The sequence below is a fragment of the Tamandua tetradactyla genome, chromosome 5, assembly GCF_023851605.1.
Source record: "Tamandua tetradactyla isolate mTamTet1 chromosome 5, mTamTet1.pri, whole genome shotgun sequence".
In the NCBI taxonomy this organism is placed as follows: Eukaryota; Metazoa; Chordata; class Mammalia; order Pilosa; family Myrmecophagidae; genus Tamandua; species Tamandua tetradactyla.
The window spans coordinates 70,394,704-70,415,964 of NC_135331.1; the positions used below are offsets into that span (position 1 = coordinate 70,394,704).

General features: G+C 34.6%; 1 protein-coding gene across 1 annotated transcript in view; it reads left to right on the forward strand.

Moving 5' to 3' along the window:
- The window catches only part of ECT2 (epithelial cell transforming 2), a 102,455-nt gene that overhangs the window by 42,312 nt on the left and 38,882 nt on the right, over positions 1-21,261 (forward strand). Inside the window, 4 exon segments of the mRNA XM_077161060.1 lie at positions 84-152; positions 1,259-1,369; positions 2,047-2,143; positions 6,111-6,192. Coding sequence (XP_077017175.1) covers positions 84-152; positions 1,259-1,369; positions 2,047-2,143; positions 6,111-6,192 — 359 coding nt within the window.

Here is a 21,261-nt window from a genome sequence, read left to right on the forward strand (position 1 = left end):
GGCCTCAAGATCTCAGGAATACTAAAAGATATATAAAAGACTGTCAACTTTTATTTTAAATGTTTTAATTTGTGCTATTTCAGGATGATCTTGAAGACCTTATGATTAATTGGGATGAGAGCAAAAGCATTGGTGACATCTTTCTTAAATATGTAAGTATTTTCTTTTGTAAGTATTCAGATTAAAGTATTACCTCAACAAGAACCAGCAGAGAATGGTGTGCCCTTCACAAGAGGCTTTCCACATACATGACAGTTACCTCTTTAAATGTGAGAACTTTTAAAACTTTGACGTAGTTGTGTGTGAATAAAAATAATAAGTGTTCTGAAACATGCTTTCTATATATAATTTAACATTTTCTTGATAACTCAGTGTTATCATTAGCAACACTGTCATTCTATGCTATAATTGTTTTACTATATATCGTTATTTTCCTTGCAGAAATTGGCTACAGATTAATGATTTGTAAAAAAAAATAATTTCTATATTTTTTCTCCTTATCTATCACTTTTTCTGTCATTCTGTCTGCTCTGTGCAAAACCTTATAATGAACTGCATAAGAATCACAAAAATGTATAAAATAGAAATAAAGTAATTTTGAATGTGGTGTTGTGGTTCATCCCTTTGAATGGGATTTATAAGTTTCAGTCTTATTTGAAGTTTCTTAACACATTTATTTTGTCTTTTGAGACCTCCTCCCAACTTCCTTGCCATGTATATAGTCTCTTAGATATTTTTTTCTTGTTGGTTGAAGATGTCAAATATGCAAATTATTGCTACATATCTTTTTGATGTTTATTAGTCTCCTCAGTTAGCCAAGACAATTTTCCTTTTGTTTGCAATTCTTTCATAATATATTTGATCTTTTAATAAATAATTTCATGTATTTTTTTTAACGAAAAAAAATTGGGTTCTGTATAAGTGTCTTCCTTAATCACTATTTTCTGAATATACTATTTATACGAGCTTTTGTAATTTTCATGTCATGTTTATATTAATAAAACAAGCTTTAATATACTTTTGTTTCTTTCTTGGTTTTATTTGCTTATCAAATTTTAGCTATGTGTATCAGTTGATGTATTTTGTTTAGCAATGAACTTTATTGTGAAGCTTATAAAATAAATTTTTGCATTTAACTTGAGAAGAATTTTATTTTAAATATTTGTGTCCATTATGTCAGATTACTTGACTTTAAGTTTCATTGTCTAAGCACAACATGCATAACAAATCAGCATGATTTTTTCCCCCTTCTCTCTAGTCAAAGGACTTGGTAAAAATCTACCCTCCTTTTGTAAACTTCTTTGAAATGAGCAAGGAAACAATTATTAAATGTGAAAAACAGAAACCAAGATTTCATGCATTTCTGAAGGTAATAATTATTTCTTTTAAATAAAAATATATGGATAATTTTTGAAGAAATTACATTAAAAATTGCAGAGAAATTAAGTAAATTATAACTTTAGTAAAAAAAAAATCCATATTAAGATATCGTAATGTTATTTGTTAATTTTAGCTACCTGGAAGGTGGTAGTGATGTTTAGCTTCAGAAGATTTAACGTATTAGGTGGTGGAGATCAAGAGGCAGCTGAGTGAATGTGAATGTTAGATACCTATTTTTTTTTTTTTTTTGGTATGTTTTGACTTTCACACATCTAAAAATTTTCCAACGAGTTTTTATTTTGCCTTTAATGTTTTCTTTTTTTCAAATGTTCTATTTACTCTTTTTAGCCACAGGGTTCAGCATAGTTAATATTTTAAAACTGTTTTTGTCTTATGAATGATGAATATTTAAGAGAAACTTACAATGGGATACATAGGGTGGGTAGTGCAATTCATTTTCTATTTGAAGTAACAGTTGAACTCTTGGCTGGCCAGAAAGTCATTCAGGCCCCCAAAGATATGGGCCCCAGAAATTTGCCAGAGAGCACTTCTCTCCTGCTAGATCTTATCAGGGCCACTAATGATAGAGTATAATCCAGTAAATGGTGTCAAATCTTTGCAGAAAACCTTTTCTCTTTTATTATTGAATAAATTAATTCCTTTCAGATAAACCAAGCTAAACCAGAATGTGGACGCCAAAACCTAGTTGAACTTCTTATCCGACCAGTACAGAGGTTACCCAGTGTTGCACTACTTTTAAACGGTACTTGTCTGATCTGTTTTGAGTCTATTTAAAATATTTTCATGCAATTGGTTTTCTAAAATATTTGAATTCTTTTCATTTTCATAAGTTTCTTATTTGTTTTATCTATTTATCTCTTTTACATTGAAAATAACCTTAGGTATATTAGAAAATAGCCACTGGTGCTATAGAAATTCATTCTGAATTAAAATATTGTGGTATCATTTATATCGGCTGGTATTGTACCTTTAGTCTGTCCACTTAAAATTGTCTTAATTCTGTGGTATGTCACTAATTCAAAATGGATTTCCATCCATGTAAATTCAAAATTCTTCAAAATCACTAGATGAAAAATGAATCGTGTGTCCAAAGTGTTTTAGTTCTTTTCTGAACTTTGGTAAAATTCTGTACACTTGGTCTTATGTTTACTTTTTTTTCTTAGTTTGTTCAGAACACTCTTAAAACGTATGTTCATTTGTCCTTAACTAATATCAGTAAGATAGAGATTTATAGCAGCAAATGAATTTTTATGAATAGATTTTGCTTGTGGTAAAACAAAAAAAGTGTATTCTGTTTTTAAAAATATATATTTATCAATAAAACAACATACAAACTCAGAAGCATTCTTAACATACAAAGATTCCATATATGATATACAATCAGTGGCTCACCGAATCATCACATAGTTGTGTGTTCATCACCATGATCATTTTTTTGAACATTTGCATCACTTCCAGAAAAGAAATAGAAAAGAAAAATTCATACATGCCATACCCTTCACCCCTCCCTCTCATTAACCACTAGTATTTCATCTACCCAATTTATTTTATCCATTAGCCCCCCTATTATTTATTTTTTATCCATACTTTTTATTCATCTATCCATACCCTAGTTAAAAGGAGCATCAGACACAAGGTTTTCACATCACACAGTCACATTGTAAAAGCTATATCATTATGCAATTATCTTCAAGAAATAAGGCTATTAGAACATAGCTTTACAGTTCAGGTGTTTCACTCCAGCCACTCCAGTACACCACAAACTGAAAAGGGTATATCTATATAATGTTTAAAATAACCTCTAGGATAACCTCTTGACTCTGTTTGAAATCTCTCAGCCACTGACACATTATTTTGTCTCATTTCTCTCTTCCTCCTTTTGGTCAAGAAGGTTTTCTCAATAACTTGATGCCAGGTCCCATCTTATCCTAGGATTTCTGTCCCACGTTGCCAGAAAGGTTTACACCTCTGGGAGTCATGTCCCACATAGAAGGGGAGGCAACAAGTTCACTTGCCGTGTTGGCTTAGAGAGAGAGGCCACCTTTGAGCAACAAAAGAGGTTTCTCTGGGGGTGACTCTTAGGCCTAATTTTAAGTAGGCTTAACTTCTCCTTTCTGGGGAAAAGTTTCATATGGACAAAACCTAAGATTGAGGGCTTGGCCTGTTGATTTGGTTGTCCCCACTGCTTTTGAGAATATCAGGAATTCTCTAAATGGGGAAGTTGAATTTTTCCCCTTTCTTGCCATTCCCCCAAGGGGACTTTGGAAATACTTCTTTATTCACTGTCCAGATCTCTCTGGGATTTATTGGTGTATCACACTAACTGGGACAAACCAACAAAATGTCATGCCCTGTCATATGTATATTTTTATACCTTTAGCTGACTAAATTAATGAATATTTTTAGGGAAGTGTCAAGTTTTAAGTTTTTTGTTTTTGTTTTTTTTTTGAGTATGAAAACTAACTATGTCTAAGCCTTAAATGCAGTATGGATAGCAAATAAGACTCATTTAGAGACTCTGATCAATATTTTTCTTTAAAATATTTTAGTTTAATATATGAATTAGAGTTGTAAGAAAAAAATCATAATTTTTTGTTATCTTCAGAGTCAACTAGTGTAGCTGATAATTACTAGCTTACAAAATGGTTTCCCCACCCTTCAAAACCTATTCTGTTTTATAGATAGGAGAATATATGGACAGGCTTTTAAGTTTCAAAACAAAATGTATTTTTTGCTAATTTACATTTCTTCATAACTGTTTCATTAAGTATTTATAGAAATCCATCAAATGCTGTCATGACTGAAATGAACTTGATTTCTAAACCTATTTCCTATAATTTGGCTTAAAAGACAAGGTAAACATGCTACTTACCAGATTGAGCATCGATTTGGTAGGAATGTGCCAAGGGTGGCATAGGGAACGTAATAAGCAACCTGGGCGGGAGTCAAACTGTATTTCCTGGACCTCTTACCTAAGAAAACCTACTTTTAAGAACACCAGATACTTTCTATGCTGGAGCCACAGCTCCCCCCAAAATGAAATATAACATATATAATGATTTCTGAGGTAATTGAGGTCCATGTGTTTTCATTGAGCACTCTGGAGAGAATTTGAGGAATTGAAGCATACCAGAGCTTTAATAGAAGGGAATTGAGACAGCAGTATAAGACAACTTTCCTTGCATATTCTTTAAATTTAGTCAGGTAAAAAAATTGGGAAACCTTAATAAAGAGAGCTTAAGGAAATGTTGCTTAAAATGTCTTTTAAGTTTTAATTTTATCTATAAAAATTAATCAGCTTATATGCGTCAAAATGGATAGCAATTTTTTGTGTGTGTGAAATACAACTTATACAAAAAAAAAAAGGAATTTTCAGAGTACACTTCAACAAGTAGTTACAGAACAAATTTTTTTAGAGTTTGTTATGGTTTACTATTTCACTATTTCTGCTTTTTCCTTCTAGCTGCTCCAAAACATTGGAGGCTAGAAGAAATGCCAGTATACTGATTCAGCACTTATATTTGTTTGTTAAATCCTATTTTCTCTTTTATAACTTCTTCTCCTTTGATCCTTCCCAGTCTATTGGAATCCTTAGGCAATGCCCATCCTGACTTTTTCATATTGAGAAGGGGTGTTGACACTAAAGGATAGGGGAATTTAATTAGTTCATAATCTTGAGGAGACTGGTCCCTCTAGATTTCAGGATTTATCTGGCCTAGGAACCCTCTGGAAATTATAGGTTCCAGGAAAGCAAATTTAATGCATGAAACTTTTATAGAGTCTCAGTTCAAGCCCTAGGTGTTCTTAAGAGTTAACAGGAGTGATGTTGGTTGGGGTTTAGCAAACCATGACAATTAGCACTATCTAACTGAAGCTTGTATAAGAGCACCTCCAGAATAACCTCTTTATTCTGATCTCTCTTAGCCATGCTGCTTAGTTTGTTCAGAAATGGATTGTTAAGAAATATTGCTCAGAAATGGGTTGTTTGTTCAGAAATGGGTTAAGAAATGTTTAGAAATGAATTGGCTTTTATAAAGAGAATTTATTAAGATACAAGTTTACAATACTAAGGCCATAAATATGTTCAAACTAAGGCATCCAGAGAAAGATACCTTGACTCAAGAAAGGGCCGATGTGTTTGGGGTTTCTCTGTAGGCTGGGAAGGCAGTGTCTGCTAGCTTTTTCTCCTGGCTTCTCGCTTCAAATGGCTTCCCTGGGACGTTTTCTTTCTGCATCTCCAAATGTCTCTGTGTCTGCGCTGAAGTTTATTCCAGAATTGTTCCCTCTTAAAAGACTCCAGTAAGTGACCGACCTTGAATGGGTGGAGACACATCTCTATGGAAACCACCTAATCAAGTAATCCCACCCACAATTGGGTGGGTCATCTCTCCATGGAACCAAATTAATCAAAAGAGCCCACCCAACAATGTTGAATCAAGATTAAAGAACATGGATTTTCTCGGGTACAGAACAGTTTCAGACTAGCACAGATGCCTTATTTTATTGCACTTATTTTCCCCTTTTTGACCAGGAAGACATTGTTGATTCCATGGTGCCAGGGCCTTCTTCATCCCTGGGAGTCATGCACCACGTTGTCAGGGAGACTTTTACCCCTGAATGTCGTGTTGTAATGGACAACAGTTTTTAAAGTCTTAGATGTAAAACCACTGAATTGTTTTAATCATTGAAAAAATATTTTGTCATTACAGATCTTAAGAAGCACACAGATGATGAAAATCCTGACAAAAGTACTCTAGAAAAAGCTATTGGATCACTAAAGGAAGTAATGACGTGAGTGCATCATTTCAATTTCTTAAAATTCCTTAGATTTACAGTGGAATTGAATTAGTCATAAATGGAGAGAAAAATATCAATATCAGATTCTTGTAGAATAATATATAAATTATTCTCCAATAGTGTAGTTACCCATTAAAATGATGAGAGTATAAATATTGTAAAAATGCATTGATTAATCGGATTCTGATATTTATCCCTAAAAGTGTTATACCTTTGTGCATAGAGAATAATAGTGTCTAGATTTTTAAAAATGTTATAAATATACTAATTAACATTATTTTCTTCATATACCATTAGTTGTAACTTTTTTTTCTTTATAGTCATGTGAACTACCCAAATGTGATTTAAGAATTTGAACTTGGTGAAATAAAAAGAAAAGGTTTATGATATGCTTTCACTGCTTTAAGACTTTTTGTTTCCTATCTTGAATTTTATAGAATTACATTAGTGGGAACTGGTCAGAGATTTATTAAAAGTACCAACTCAATTGGAAATTGATTTGGGAAGCTTGATTGTAATTAAACATGTCTTACTTGAAGCCATAGCTCTGATCAGAAATGACTTTTTCTGGTTATGATCAGAGTTGAATTTTGTTCCTTTTAATTTTATTTCATGGAAGGTACATACACTCTTTATGTATCAACCTATTTAATAGATTTAGCTAAATGATTTCTGAGATTCCATAAAAGTACTTTCTTAGGAAGGAGAGTTTCTTAAATACTTGAAGAAGGGCTTTTAGAAATTTGAGTTCTAGAAAGAGTCGAGCACTAGAATAATGCCCAAAGTAGTTAATATTAATGTCTATTGCTGCTGAAAGGGTTAAACATTTAAGTTTGTAAATTTTGTATTTTTTGATTGTATTCTTAATTTATATGTTTATCAACCAGCCATAATGCTTTTGGTTTGTTATCCTGGGACCAGGATCACAGTTTTGAAGCAATGATGTTGATAAGATTTCTTTTTATTTGTTTTAAAGTATTCTGACATTCTTACTTACCTTGATCCTTTTAACAAACTATGAAGTAGGCAGTCAGCATTAAAATATTTTTATAGAAGAGAAATGCAGAGAAATTATTACTTACCCAACTTACTTTGTTAGTGGCAAAGTTGGGACTAGAAGCTGTCTGTAACTCATCTGTAACTCGTTCTACACAAACACTTTTTTGGTGGTAGCTTATGCTATTTGTTGTGTATGTACAATATATTTGGTAAACAAAGATTATAAAGTAACCTATAAGGAATAGACTAGTCATTTGACCTGTTTCTTCCCTGGCTACTATAGGGATAAAAAGCTGAGAAGATGAATGATTAAAGATTTCTTTCCCTATTAACATTATTCATGTTTCCTAAGAGGTTAAGAATATCTCTAAATATCCCTACCCTAAGTGCCGTGCTTATTGTAGGTTTTCAGTAAATATCAAATCAGAGGAACTGCTACTTTAGCATTGAATTGTGATGCAGATTTATAAATGTTATAGAATTTGATCAGATACAAAGTTTTGAAATTCTTGATCCTTTATCTAGGGAGTAAATGCTTATGGTTGATTGAAGGACTCATAATCTATCAGCTAAATTAATGAAACAGCATAAATTCACCAGTTCTTGTCATTTAAACAAACCCAAGGAATCCCCCTAAAATTGCATTTTAACAACAGTAGTTATATGTAACATAGCTAATAAATATTTATGTTATATATACATGCTTTTAGTAACTTCAGTAAGATTTTATTATTTTCTTTCCATCTATTCAAACTGCACAATTAAAATATAAAGCTTAATATATTTTGGCTTAAATATACTCATAAACCATATGTACACTCTCATAAACAAACAAAATGAAGAACATATCTTTCAAAAGTTTACTCATCCCCCTTGGTAATCTAATCTTCTTTTCCACTATGCCCCACCCATCCCAAAGCAGCCACTGCTCTTCTCTCCAGTAGTTAGATAAAATTTTTTAGAATTTTATCTAAATGAAGTAGTGTGTTTCATTTTATCAGGCTTTATTTTCACTCCGCATAATTATTTTGAGATTAATCCTTATTGTACACATCAATAATTCACTTATTTTTGTTTTCCGTTGTATTGGTAACACCACAATTGATCTATTCATGTGATGATGGATATTTGTCTCCAGTTTTTATCTATTACAAATAAAGTTGCCGTGAATGCTTATGAATAAGTCTTTGAATGTACGTGTCCTTTCATTTCTCTTAGATTAAATTCCTATGAGTAGGAATGGTAGGTCATATGGTGGGTATATGTAAAATTTCTTAAGAAATTGTCAAACTGTTTCCAGGGTAGTTGTACTATTTTATATTAGTATCAGCAATGTATGTGAGTTCTGTTGCCCTGTGTTCTCACCAGTATTCAATATGGTCAGACTTTCAGTTTGAGATATTCTGATAGATGTGTAATAGTATCTAACTGTAGTTTTTATTTGCATCTCTCTAATGTAAATGATGTTGAACATCTTTTCACTACTTATTTGCCTTCCTATTCTTCGGTGATATGCCTGTTCAAATCCTTTGCCCTCTGTTTTTTTATTATTTTTATTTTTACTGATATATATTATATATTTATATACCATGTAGTTATCCAAAGTGTACAATCAGTGATTCACAATATCATTATATAGCTGTGCCTTTATCATCACAGTTGCTTTTTTATTGTGAAATATAACATATATACAAAAAGCAATTAATTTCCAAGTAAGTTTTAAGAAATAGTTAGAACAGATTTTAAAGTTTGGTATGGGTTACAGTTCCATGATTTTTCATGGTTTCTTCTAGCTGTTCAAAGACCCTGGAGACCAAAGTAAATATTAATATAATGATTCAGCATTCATGCTCATTTGTTAAATCACATCTTCTCTGTTGTATTCCTCCTTTTTTTTTTTTTTTTGTGAAAAATAACATATATACAAAGAAGCAATAAATTTAAAAGCACACCACAGTAATATTCGTAGAACAGATTTCAGAGTTTGGCATGGGTTACAGTTCTACATTTTTAGGTTATTACTACCAGCTGCTCCAAGACCACTGGAGAGTAAAAGAAATATCAATATAATGATTTAGCAATCATGCTCATTTGTTAAACCCTACCTTCTCTATATAACTCCATCACTTTTGATCTTTCTTCCACTCTTTAGGGGTATTTGGGCTATGCCCATTGTAAGTTTTTCATGTTGAAAGGGGCTGTTGCTAATATGGGATAGGGGAATGAAACTAGTTGATGTTTTAGAGAGGCTGGTTCCTTTGCATTTCAGGACTTAACTGCTCTAAAGGCTGATTTGGAGGCTGTAAATTTCTGGAAAGTTACCTTAGTGCTTGGAACCTTCGTAGAATCTTACGTAAAGCCCTAGGTATTCTTTAGGATTGGCAGGAATGGTTTAGGTTGAAGTTTGACAAGCTGTGATAGGTAGTGATATCTAACTGAAGCTTGTGTGAAAAAGACCTTCAGAGGAGCCTCTTGACTCTATTTGAACTCTATCAGCCCTTGATACCTTATTTGTTACACTTCTTTTCCCCCTTTTGGTCAGGATGGCATTGTTGATCCCATGGTGCCAGGGCCAGGCTCATCCCTGGGAGTCATCTCCCATGCCACCAGGGACACTTTAACCCCTGGATGTCATGTCCCAGGTAGGGGGGCAGGCAATGGTTTCAATCGCAGAGTTGGCCTTTGCACACTTTAAAAAAAATAAATATAACTTGATTGTTTTCTTATTGCTGAGGGTTTTTAAAACTATTTTTATTGACAAAACTTTACACGCATACAGTCTATACATGGTGTGCAATCAGTGGCTCACAGTGTCATAACATAGTTGTGTATTCATCACCAAGATCATTTTTAGAATATTTGCATCACTCTAGAAAAAGAAATAAAAAGAAAAAAACTCACATATTCCATACCCCTTACCCCTCCCTCTCATTGACCACTAGTATTTCAGTCTACCAAATTTATTTTACCCCTTATCCCCCCCCCCATTATTTATTTACTTTTTATCTATATTGTTTAGTCATCTGTCCATACCGTGGGTAATGGAAGCTTCTGACACAAGGTTTTCACAATCACAGTCACATTGTAAAATCTATGTAGTGATACAACTGTCTTCAATAATCAAGGCTACTGGAACACAGCTCAATATTTCAGTTACTTCCCTCCAGCCACTCCAATATACCATAAACTAAAAAAGGGTATCTGTATAATGCATAAGAATGACCTCCAAGATAACCTCTTGACTCTGCTTGAAATTTCTCAACTGCTGAAACTTTACTTTTTCTCATTTCTCTCTTCCCCCCTTTTTGGTCAAGAAGGCTTTCCCAATTCTGTGTCATGATACTGGGTCCTAGTTCATCCTGGGAGTTCTGTCCCATGTTGCCAGGGAGATTTACACCCCTGGGAGTCATGTCTTACATGGGGGTGGGGGGGTGGGGTGAGCAGTGAGTTCACCTGTTGAGTTAGCTTAGAGAGGCCACATCTGAGCAACAAAAGAGTCACTCTAGGGGTGACTCTTAGGCATAATTGTAAGTATGCGTAGCTTCTCTTTTGAGGGAATAAGTTTCATGGGGGCAAAACCCAAGATTGAGAGCTCAGCCTATTGATTTGGTTGTCCCCACTGCTTATGAGAATATCAGAAATTTTCCAAATGGTGAACTTGAATATTTCCTCCTTTTCCCCCTGACCCCCAAGGGGGCTTTGCAAGTACTTTTTTATTTACTGCTCAAATTCCTCTTGGATATATTGGGGTGTCACACTAACCTGGACAAGTCAACAAGATCTCCTGTCTTATTCAAGATTCCATCTAATTATGGTGTTCAATTAATCTGACCGTACAAGTTAAATTAGGTAATGCGCTACCCAAAATATAAATTTTAGCCTCAAATACACATCTCTCCCTTTGGTCTTGCACAGAAGTTGAAGTTTTAATATATGGACGGTATCATCCTTTACCCTGTATTCTGATTTATCCAAGTCTTATCCAGATCAGCTTCATTCATATCTCTAGTTGATGTTTGATCCCTTTTTCAACTTTTTAAACAGTTCATGTATGGGATAGTAGCTTCAGAGCTCTAACTCTGAGTCTCAGGTGTCACATAAATACCTGAAGTTTCTGGTAATGACCAGGTTATATACAAACAGCTCACAATCTCAAAATTTAGACATAATAGTTAGAACTCTTGAGTATATGTGACTACTGTAAGGTCTTACAACCCTTTACAATAGGCCCTAATCTGATAACTCAATACTCTCGACTTCAATTCACCGAGCTGGTTGTTCATTCTTTTCTAGAAAGTTATCCATTTCATCTGTGTTGTCTAGTTTATTAGCATATAGCTGCTCATAGTATCCTCTCATTATCTCCTTTATTTCTGCAGGGTCAATAGTTAGGTTAGCTCTCCCATTTTTGATTTTATTTATTTGTATCGCTCTCTTTTTTTCTTTTCAGCCTAGGTGTTCTAGTTTGCTAGCTGCTGGAATGCAATATACCAGAAACGAAACGGCTTTTAACAAGGGGAATTTAATAAGTTTCTAGTTTACAGTTCTAAGACCGAGAAAATGTAAACAAGTCTATAGAAATGTCCAATCAAAGGCATCCGGGGAAAGATACCTTGGTTCAAGAAGGCTGATGAAGTTCAGGGTTTTTCTCTCATCTGGAAAGGCACGTGGCAAACACAGGCAGGGCTTCTTTCTCGGCTGGAAGGGCACATGGCAAGCAAGGCATCATCTGCTAGCTTTGTCTCCTGGCTTCCTGTTTCATGAAGCTCCCTGGGAGGCATTTTCCTTCTTCATCTCCAAAGGTCACTGGCTGGTGGACTCTGCTTCGTGGTGCTGCAGCATTCTCTGCTCTCTCTGAGTCTCTTATTCTCCAAAATATTTCCTCTTTTATAGGACTCCAATAAACCAATCAAGACCCACCCAAATGAGTGGAGACATGTTGTCCCTTAATCCAGTTTAACAACCATTCTTGACTAAATCACATCAACCAGGGAGATGATCTCATTACAGTTTCAAACATACAGTATTGAATAGAGATTATTCTACCTTTATAAAATGGGATTTATATTAAAACATGGCTTTTCTTAGGGGGCATACTTCCTTTCAAACCAGCACATTCCACCCTCTAGCCCCTTTTTTAAGACATGTTTTTCCCATATACAAAATACATTAATTTCATAACAATATCAGAAATCCTTAAACCTTTCAGTAGCAATAGAATGAAGTACAAAATTAGAGACAGTATAAAATCTCATCAAGTCAGTTACAGGCATGGTCTATCCTAAGGCAAAATTCTCTCCATTTGCTCTGGACCTTTGAAAACTCATAACAAGTTATTTGCTGCCAACATACAAAGGAGCAACTTTCACAGGATACATATACACATTTCCATAGAGAGGAAGGAACCCAGGTCACCGGACCCATACAGTTTCAGAAACCTGCAGGGCAAAGTCCATTAGATTTCAAAGTCTGAGAGTCATTTATCCTCAGGGCTTTAGAAAGTGGCAGTCCCACCCTTTCCAAATGCCTACACCTGCCTCTCTCTGAATGCAACCTTGGGGGATATTGGGAAGACCACCCTTCTCTAGGCTTCACCCTCTCCAAGCATCGGGGCTGCACCCAGGCTCTCTGCCATCTCCGGGGCACACGCTCAACCCCTCCATGTGGTGGCAGCCAGGCTCTCCCCAAACCCCAAGGAATGTGCTTCACCTTCTCCAAGGCCTGAGGCCACATGACTCTTCCACTGCAACAAGGTGGAAGGCCATTCTCTGCCTTTGGGGCAAACTCACCCTCTCCACGTGCTTGGGTGGGTCTGCTTTCCTTGCCCAAGGCTTCTTGACTTCAGACCTCAGTTTCCATGGTTTTGCCTCTGAAGTTATTTTTCCTCCAATGTGTCCCTTCTCTGAACCCCCTAGTCCAGACTGGCAGCGGTTCTGTTTATACAGGTCCCACAGCACTCTGGTTGGCTTTCTATGCAGTAGCCTTGGATCATGCCCATCAGACATGAGGAGTTTCCACAGATCTTTCCTGGATAACTCTATGTCTGATCCTGACTTTCTCTGAAATGGCTGAGTGTTTCCACATTTGGTTAAATCCACACACAGGGCACTATACTCTGGAGTCTCCCTTTCTGTAGGCCCAGAATTTTCCAGGACCTCAATTTCTGGTTTTTTTTACTCAAGAGTTCAATTTTTAGCTTATCTCTTTCCTGTCGCATTTTACTATAAGCTGCGAGGAGAAACCAGGCTGCACTTTCCACATTTAATTTGGAGATCTCCTAGAGACACTAGGTAAGAGTCTATCGATTTTATTGATTTTTCTTAAAGAACCACCTTCCAGTTTTGCTGATTCCCTATTGTTTTCATGTTCTCAATTTCCTTTATTTGTGCTGTAATCTTGGTTATTTTTTTTTTCCTTCTGTTTGCTTTTGGGTTAGTTTGCTGTTCCTTCTCTAGTTCCTCCAAGTGAATAGTTAATTCCTTGATTTCTAATCTTTCTTCTTTTTTGATATAGACATAGAGGGCAATAAATTTCCCTCTCAGTATTGCCTTTGCTCCATCCCATAAGTTTTGATATGTTTTGTCTTCGTTTTCATTTGCCTTGAGATATTTCCTGATTTCTTTTGTAATTTCTTTCTTAACCCACTGGTTATCTAAGAGTGTCTTGTTTAGCCTCTATTTATTTGTGAATTTTCTGACCTTCCATCCATTATTGATTTCCAACTTCATTCCAATATGATTCTAGAAAGTGTTTTGTACAATTTTATTCTTTAAAATTTATTGAGATTTGCTTTATTACCCAACATGTTCTATCCTTGAGAATGACCCATGAACACTTGAGAAAAATATGCATTTTGCTGTTGTGGGGTTTAATGTTCTTTTAAATGTAGTTTATTTATCATATTATTCAAAATCCTGTTTCCTAAGTAGTCTTCTGTCCAGACGTTTTATCCATTTGTGAGACGAGGGAATTGAAGTCTCCAACTATTATTGTAGAGTTGTCTTCTTCTCCCTACAGTGTTTTCTGTGTGTGTCTCATGTATTTTGTGGCCCTCTGGTCATTGCATCAGTATTTATGATTGTTATGTCTTATTTATAAATTGTGCCATTTGTTAATATGTTGTGTCCTTCTTTGTCTCTTTTAATTGTGTTACATTTGAAGTCTAATTTGGTATAGCTATCCTGGCTCTATTCTTGTTGAATGTAGCTATCCCCATTCTATTCTTGTTGTTTGCATGAAATATCTTTTTACAACCTTTCACTTTCAGTCTGTTTTTGTCCTTGGGTCTAAATTGAGTCTCTTGTAGACAGCATATAGATGGTCCTGTTTTCAATCCATTCTTCAGTCTGTGTATCTTTGACTGGAGAGTTTACATTAACATTTAATGTTTTAACTTAAAGGCAGTTTTGTCTTTTGGATTTTATGTTTGTTTTTTTCCTTTTTTTTTTTTTTTTTACCCTTACTAGTTGTCTTCATTTCTACACTCTTCTCCAGACCTCTCTTTCCTGTCTTTTCCTGTCTGTTTATTATTATTATTATTTTTGGCATGGGCAGGCTCTGGAAATCAGACTCAGGTCTCCAGCACAGCAGGCAAAAATTCTGCCACTGAGCCACCAGTGCACCACCCTCTTTTCCTGTTTGCAGTGTTCCGTTTAGTATTTCTTGCAGAGCTGGTTTCTCTTTCATAAATTCTCTCAGTGACTGTTTGTCTGAAAATATTTTAAACTCTCGCTCACTTTTGAAGGATGGTTTTGCCAGGTACAGAATTCTTGGTTGGCAGTTTTTCTCTTCCAGAATTTTAAATATATTGTACTTCTTGTGTGCATGGTTTTTTGCTGGAAAATCTGCACGCAGTCTTATGGAACTTCCTTGTATGTGATGGATCACTTTTCTCTTGGTGCTTTCAGAATTCCCTCTTTGCCTTTGACATTTGACCATCTGATTAGTAAGTGTCTTAGAGTGTTTCTATGCAGATCTATTCTGTTTGGGATACGCTACACTTCTTGGATCTGTTATTTTGTCTTTCCTAAGAGATGGGAAATTTTCAATAATTATTTCCTCCATTATTTTTTCTGCCCCTTTCACTACTGTTCTCCTTCTAGGACAACCATAACAGATTGCTGTTATGTTATTCCTGAGCTTCATGTTGTCATTTAATTCCCTGAGAACCTACTCATATCTTTCTATTATTTTCACTATCTCTTCTTTTGTGTGTAGGATTTCAGGTGTCCTCTAGGTCACTAATTCTTTCTTCTGCCTCTTCAAATCTACTGTTGTAAGTCTCTGTAGTGTTTTTCATCTTTTCTGTTACGCCTTTCATTCTCTTAAGTTTGGCCATTTTTTTTTCAGTCTTTTGAGTTCTTTATGGTCACCCAAAGTTGTCTTTATACCTTTCATTTCATTTGACATATCTTCCCTCAGTTTGTTGATTTTATTTTATTTAATTTAGCATGTGCGATGGAACATTACTTATTTGTTTCAACTCTTGTATCTTATTTGAAGTATTAGTTTGTTCTTTTGAGTGGGGCCATATCTTCATTTTTCCTCGTATGACTTGTAATTTTTTAGGGTATCTTGACATCTAATTTCCTTGATTAGTTTATTCTGGAGATCATTTTTACTCTTTTACCTAGGGTTTTCTTGTTAGCTAGCTTTAATCTCTATCTGTTTTTGGCTATTCAATCAACTTATTCTAGACATCTAGCATAGCTTCTATTTAACTGTTCACAATTTTTCAGCTCTTGTTTTTCTGGTTCTTGCCCTGCCTAAATGGAACCTTTGTTTTAAGGGGTGTGGGGAATAGTCTCCCCAGATATGATCAACCCTAGTCAGATTGTCCCAGACAAGATAGGCCCAGGTCTCAGGAAGAGGCTGTAATCAGTATCAGGTTTCCTTGGGGATAAGACCAAGCAGGTTGTTAGAGATTCCTGTGAAGACTAAACTGTTCTGTACCTATCCTTGCAAGCAGGTGATTCTTTTCAACCTGCATCTCCCCACTAGCATAAAGTGGTATGGTGCCTTTAATTCTAAGCAGACCCTGTAGCTGGCAGGGGCATGGTTAAGACAGAGGCTGAGATAGAAGGTGCTGAGGTAGAAGGTGGGCTTAGGGCTTAGTCCCTGGGTTCTGAATTGTCTGATTTAGGGCAGCTGCTTTAGCTGGGCCCTGCCTCCCCTTTCCCTGGGGAATTAAGCCCCTTAGAGAATTACCTCCTTTACTTGTTACTTTGTCAAACCTATCTTAAATCCACCTTTGTGTGGTTCAGGACTTAGAATTGAAAATGCCTGAAGCTTTTTCTAATGAGGTACTTAAAATAGTTGAAAAAAACAAAAACAACAACCCCTTTCAGAGCCAGTCCCCAGTCCCCAAGGTTTGCCTGTCAAGAACTGGAGTAGGTACCTGGTTTTATGTGCCTTGAGGCACAGCTGATTTCCAGTATTCTGACTGGGCCTACTTTAGAAGTCCTTTTTTTAAAATTTTTCTTTTTGTTTGCCCCCTCTCTTTTCTGCAGAGAGATCTCAGTATTCCTTTCCTTCTTGCTCTTAGGTTTATCTGTGCTTGCAGCTTGTATTTAATAATCCAAATTGGTTAATTAAAACTGATTTGGAGCTTCATTGGGCTGCCCTCCCTTGCCTCCAGCAGAGAGTGAGCTTTTCTTTTTCCCATGACAAAGTGTTTCCAACTGAGCTACTGTGTCAATTGGGGGACACAGCCTCCAGAGTTTGGAGGCTTTACTTACAGTTCTGTAGTATGATCTCGGCCCTTCCACCCATTTCAGACTGGTGTATGATAAATGTTCAGTCATGGATGTCTCCTAAACAATTGTTCCAGACAGTTCCTGACTATTTACTAGCTGCTCTAGGAGACAAACTATATTCCACACCTCCCTATGCTGCAATCTTGCCCTGCTTACCCTATATATTGAACTTGTACACCCCAAACTTGCTAAACTTACTCTAATATTTTCCATATTGCAATAATTTTCCATATTGCAAGGTCAGGTCATCTTTGAACAACTGCAGCATCTGCTTTTATTTGATTTCTTGCCTAATTACTTTGATTAGAAGTATAATGATGAATAGAAATGGTGAGAACAGATATCCTTGTGTTATTTCCAATTTCAAATGGAAAGAATCAAGTCTTCACTAGTAAGTACTATGTCAGCTGTATGTTTTTCCTGGATTTCCCCTATCAGATTGAAGAAGTTCCTTTCTTTGTCTAGTTTGCTGGGTGTTAGATTTTGCCGAATTCCTTTTCTGTATCTCTTAACGAGGTGATAAAATGTTACCAGATTTTATTTTATTGAGGACTTTTGTGTCTATATTCTTAAAGGGTATTTGTCTTGTAGTTCTCTGTGATGACTTTGTCTGCTTTTGGTAGTGGGATAATACAGGTTTCAGATAATGAGTTGGGAAGTGTTCCCTCCTCTTATTTTTGGAAGAGTTTGTGAAGAATTAATTGGTACTACTTCTTTGGTATAATTCATCAGTGAAACCATTGGGTCTGGACTTTTTTTGTGGATAGTTTTTTGATTGCTGCTTAAATCTCTTGTTATAGATGACACAGATTGTCTTATTTCTTTTTGAATCGGTTTCTGTAGTTTGCATCTTTCTAGGAATTTGTCCATTACATCTTGGTTATCTAATATATTGACATACAAATTATTCATAGTATTCTCTTAATGATCCTTTTAATTTGGTTATGATATCCCCATTTTTCATTTCTGATTTTAGTTTAGTGAGTTTTTTTTCTTTTTCCAGTTTAAAAGTTTTCCAATTGTTGACCTTTTAAAGAACCAACTTTTGGTTTTGTTGATTTTTCTATTGATTTCTATTCTCTATCATTAATTTCCATACTGGTTTTTATTATTTCACTCCTTCTGCTTGTTTTAGATTTAGTTTGCTTCCCTTTCCCCAGTATCTTTTTTTTTTTTTTAATCTAAAGATAATGAATGTATTTATTATTATTTTTTTTTATTAACGGAAAGAAAAAAAAAAGAAATTAACACAACATTTAGAAATCATACCATTCTACATATGCACTCAGTAATTCTTAACATCATCACATAGATGCATGATCATTGTTTCTTAGTACATTTGCATCGGTTTAGAGGAACTAGCAACACAACAGAAAAAGATATAAAATGTTAATATAAAGAAAAGAAATAAAAGTAGTAGTAATAGTAAAAAACAACAACAACAAACAAACCAACAAGCAAACAAAAACAAAAAAAACCCTATAGCTCAGATGCAGCTTCATTCAGTATTTTAACATGATTACTTTATAATTAGGTATTATTGTGCTGTCCATTTTTGAGTTTTTGTATCTAGTCCTGTTGCACAGTCTGTATCCCTTCAGCTTCAATTACCCATTGTCTTACCCTGTTTCTAACTCCTGCTGAACTCTGTTACCAATGACATATTTCAAGTTTATTCTCGAATGTCCGTTCACATCAGTGGGACCATACAGTATTTGTCCTTTAGTTTTTGGCTGGATTCACTCAGCATAATATTCTCTAGGTCCATCCATGTTATTACATGGTTCATAAGTTTATCTTGTCTTAAAGCTGCATAATATTCCATCGTATGTATATACCACAGTTTGTTTAGCCACTCTTCTGTTGATGGAGATTTTGGCTGTTTCCATCTCTTGGCAATTGTAAATAACGCTGCTATAAACATTGGTGTGCAAATGTCCGTTTGTGTCTTTGCCCTTAAGTCCTTTGAGTAGATACCTAGCAATGGTATTGCTGGGTCTCCCCAGTATCTTAAGGTGGGAGGTTAGGTTACTGATTTCAGCTCTTTCTTACTTTTAATATAAGCACTTATAACTATAAAATTCCCTCTCTGTACTGCGTTAGCTAAATCCCATAAGTTTTGGTGTGTTGTGTGTGTATTTTATTTTCCTCAAAGTATTTTCTAGTTTCCCTTTTGATTTCTTCTTGATCCATTAGTTATTTAGTATTTTTTTTTACGTCCATGTATTTGTGAGTTTCCAAATTTCTTTCCTTTACTCATTTGTTATTTCACTCTGTTGTCAACGAACATGCTTCATATGATTTCAGTCCTTTTATCTTTATTGAGGCTTTTTAATGTCCTGGAGAATGTTCTGTGTACACTTGAGAAGAATATATGTTCTGTTGCTCTTAGGTGGAGTGTTCTATAATTGTATGTTTCATGTATTTTATACTGTCATTCAAGTCTTCTATTTCCTTCTTGATTTTCTCATGTTAATATAGACACTCCAGCTATAGTTTGGTTACTTTTTGCATACTGTATCTTTTTCCACTCATTCACTTTCAATCTACTTGTGTCTCTGAATCTAAAGTATGTCTTTTGCAGATAGTATATATTTGGACTGTGCTTTTTATCCAATGTAATAATTCGTTTATATTTAATGTTATTGTTGATATTATAAATATGTTGGATTTATGTTAGGAATTACAATAAATATGTTAGATTTAATTTGTGTTTTACTTTTTGTTTTCTATATACTTCTTGCCTTTTTTGTTCCTCTATTCTGTCTTTATTGCTTTTTATCTGCATTGAAAATATTTTCTAGTGTTAACATTTTAAGTTTTTAAATGATATTCTTCCCTATGTTTTTAAATCTAATTTTTTAAGGATTTCTCTAAGGCTTACCTACATATATCTTAAGAATATCTACTTCAGTTTTGTATTGACTTAATTCCAATGAGATATAGAAAAGTTGTTCTCCTTTAGCCACATTCCTTCTTCCCCTTTTTGTGTGATTATTGTTGTACATATGATCTACATATGTTACAAACCCAACAGTACACTGTTAGATTATTGCTTTATTTGATTTTATGTCTTTTAAAGGAAGCTGACTAGAAAGGAGAGCCAAATATGTATTTGTGAGTTTGTTATATTAACCTTTTTTTTTTTTTAACTGTTTTTGCTTCTCTTTATTTGTTCCTTTGTTTTTGATTTACCATTTGATATCATTTTCTTACCCTAATACAGATCTGGCTATTTATCAGAACTTCTCTTTGCTTTTCTAAGCACTTTGATTATGAAGTCCCTTAGTGCAGTTTTCTTCATGTTTTTGTGCTTGTGTTTCACTGAGCTTCTTGTATTGGAGGTGTTATAATTCTTACCAAGTTTTTATCACCATCTTTCCAAATATTTTCTCTGTCTTCCCCACCTCCTCCTCTTTGGCTTCTTCAAGTTGTCCCACAGCTCAGTTGAGGCTTTTTAAATTTTTTTTTGTGAGGGGGTGGGGTGTGGTGTGAACCTGGGTCTCTTGCATGTAAGGTGAGCATTCTACCACTGATGCTAATTCTTTTTTACAGTCTTTTCCTCTGTTTTATTTTTTTTAATTTTTCTATTACTGTTTTCAATTTCACTAATGTTTTCTTCTGCAATGTCTAATCTATTTCAATCCAGTGTATTTTTCATTGGACATTGTACCTCTATATCTAGAAGTTTAATTTGGATTAAAAAAAACTGTTTAATATGGTCAATCTTTCCTGTAGTTTTCTGAACCTATTAAATAGTTATAGTAACAAGTTTTAATATGCTTGTCTACTCAGTCCATCATCTATTTTATTTCTGTTTGTTTCACTTGTTTCTTTTTTCCTCTTCATTATGTCATGTTTTATTGCTTCTTCGTATGTCTAAAAATGCCAGGCATTATAATTTTACTTTGTTGAGTGCTGGATTTTTTTTTTTTGTATTCCTATAAATATTCCTTAGCTTTTTTCTGGGGTGTATTTAAGTTACTTGCAAACTATTGGATATTTTCCTGTCTTGTTTTTTAAGCTTTGGTAGGCAGGACCAGAACAGCATTTAGTCTAAGATTATTTTTCCTCCCTGTTGAGGTATGACCATTCTTTTTTTTTTCATTATAAAATGAAATTGGTTTATTGAGGGCAAGAGGATGCAAACGATATAAAAATTAAAAGCTTATCTGGCGTTTAATAGATTTTTCTTTCACTGCTTGTCAAATCGGAGTTGGATTTTATTTGTACATTTTCTAAGGACCCCATATGTTTTGAAATCTTTATATAGAAGGAAGCTGTGGGGCCGACATCTAAAGTGACTCTT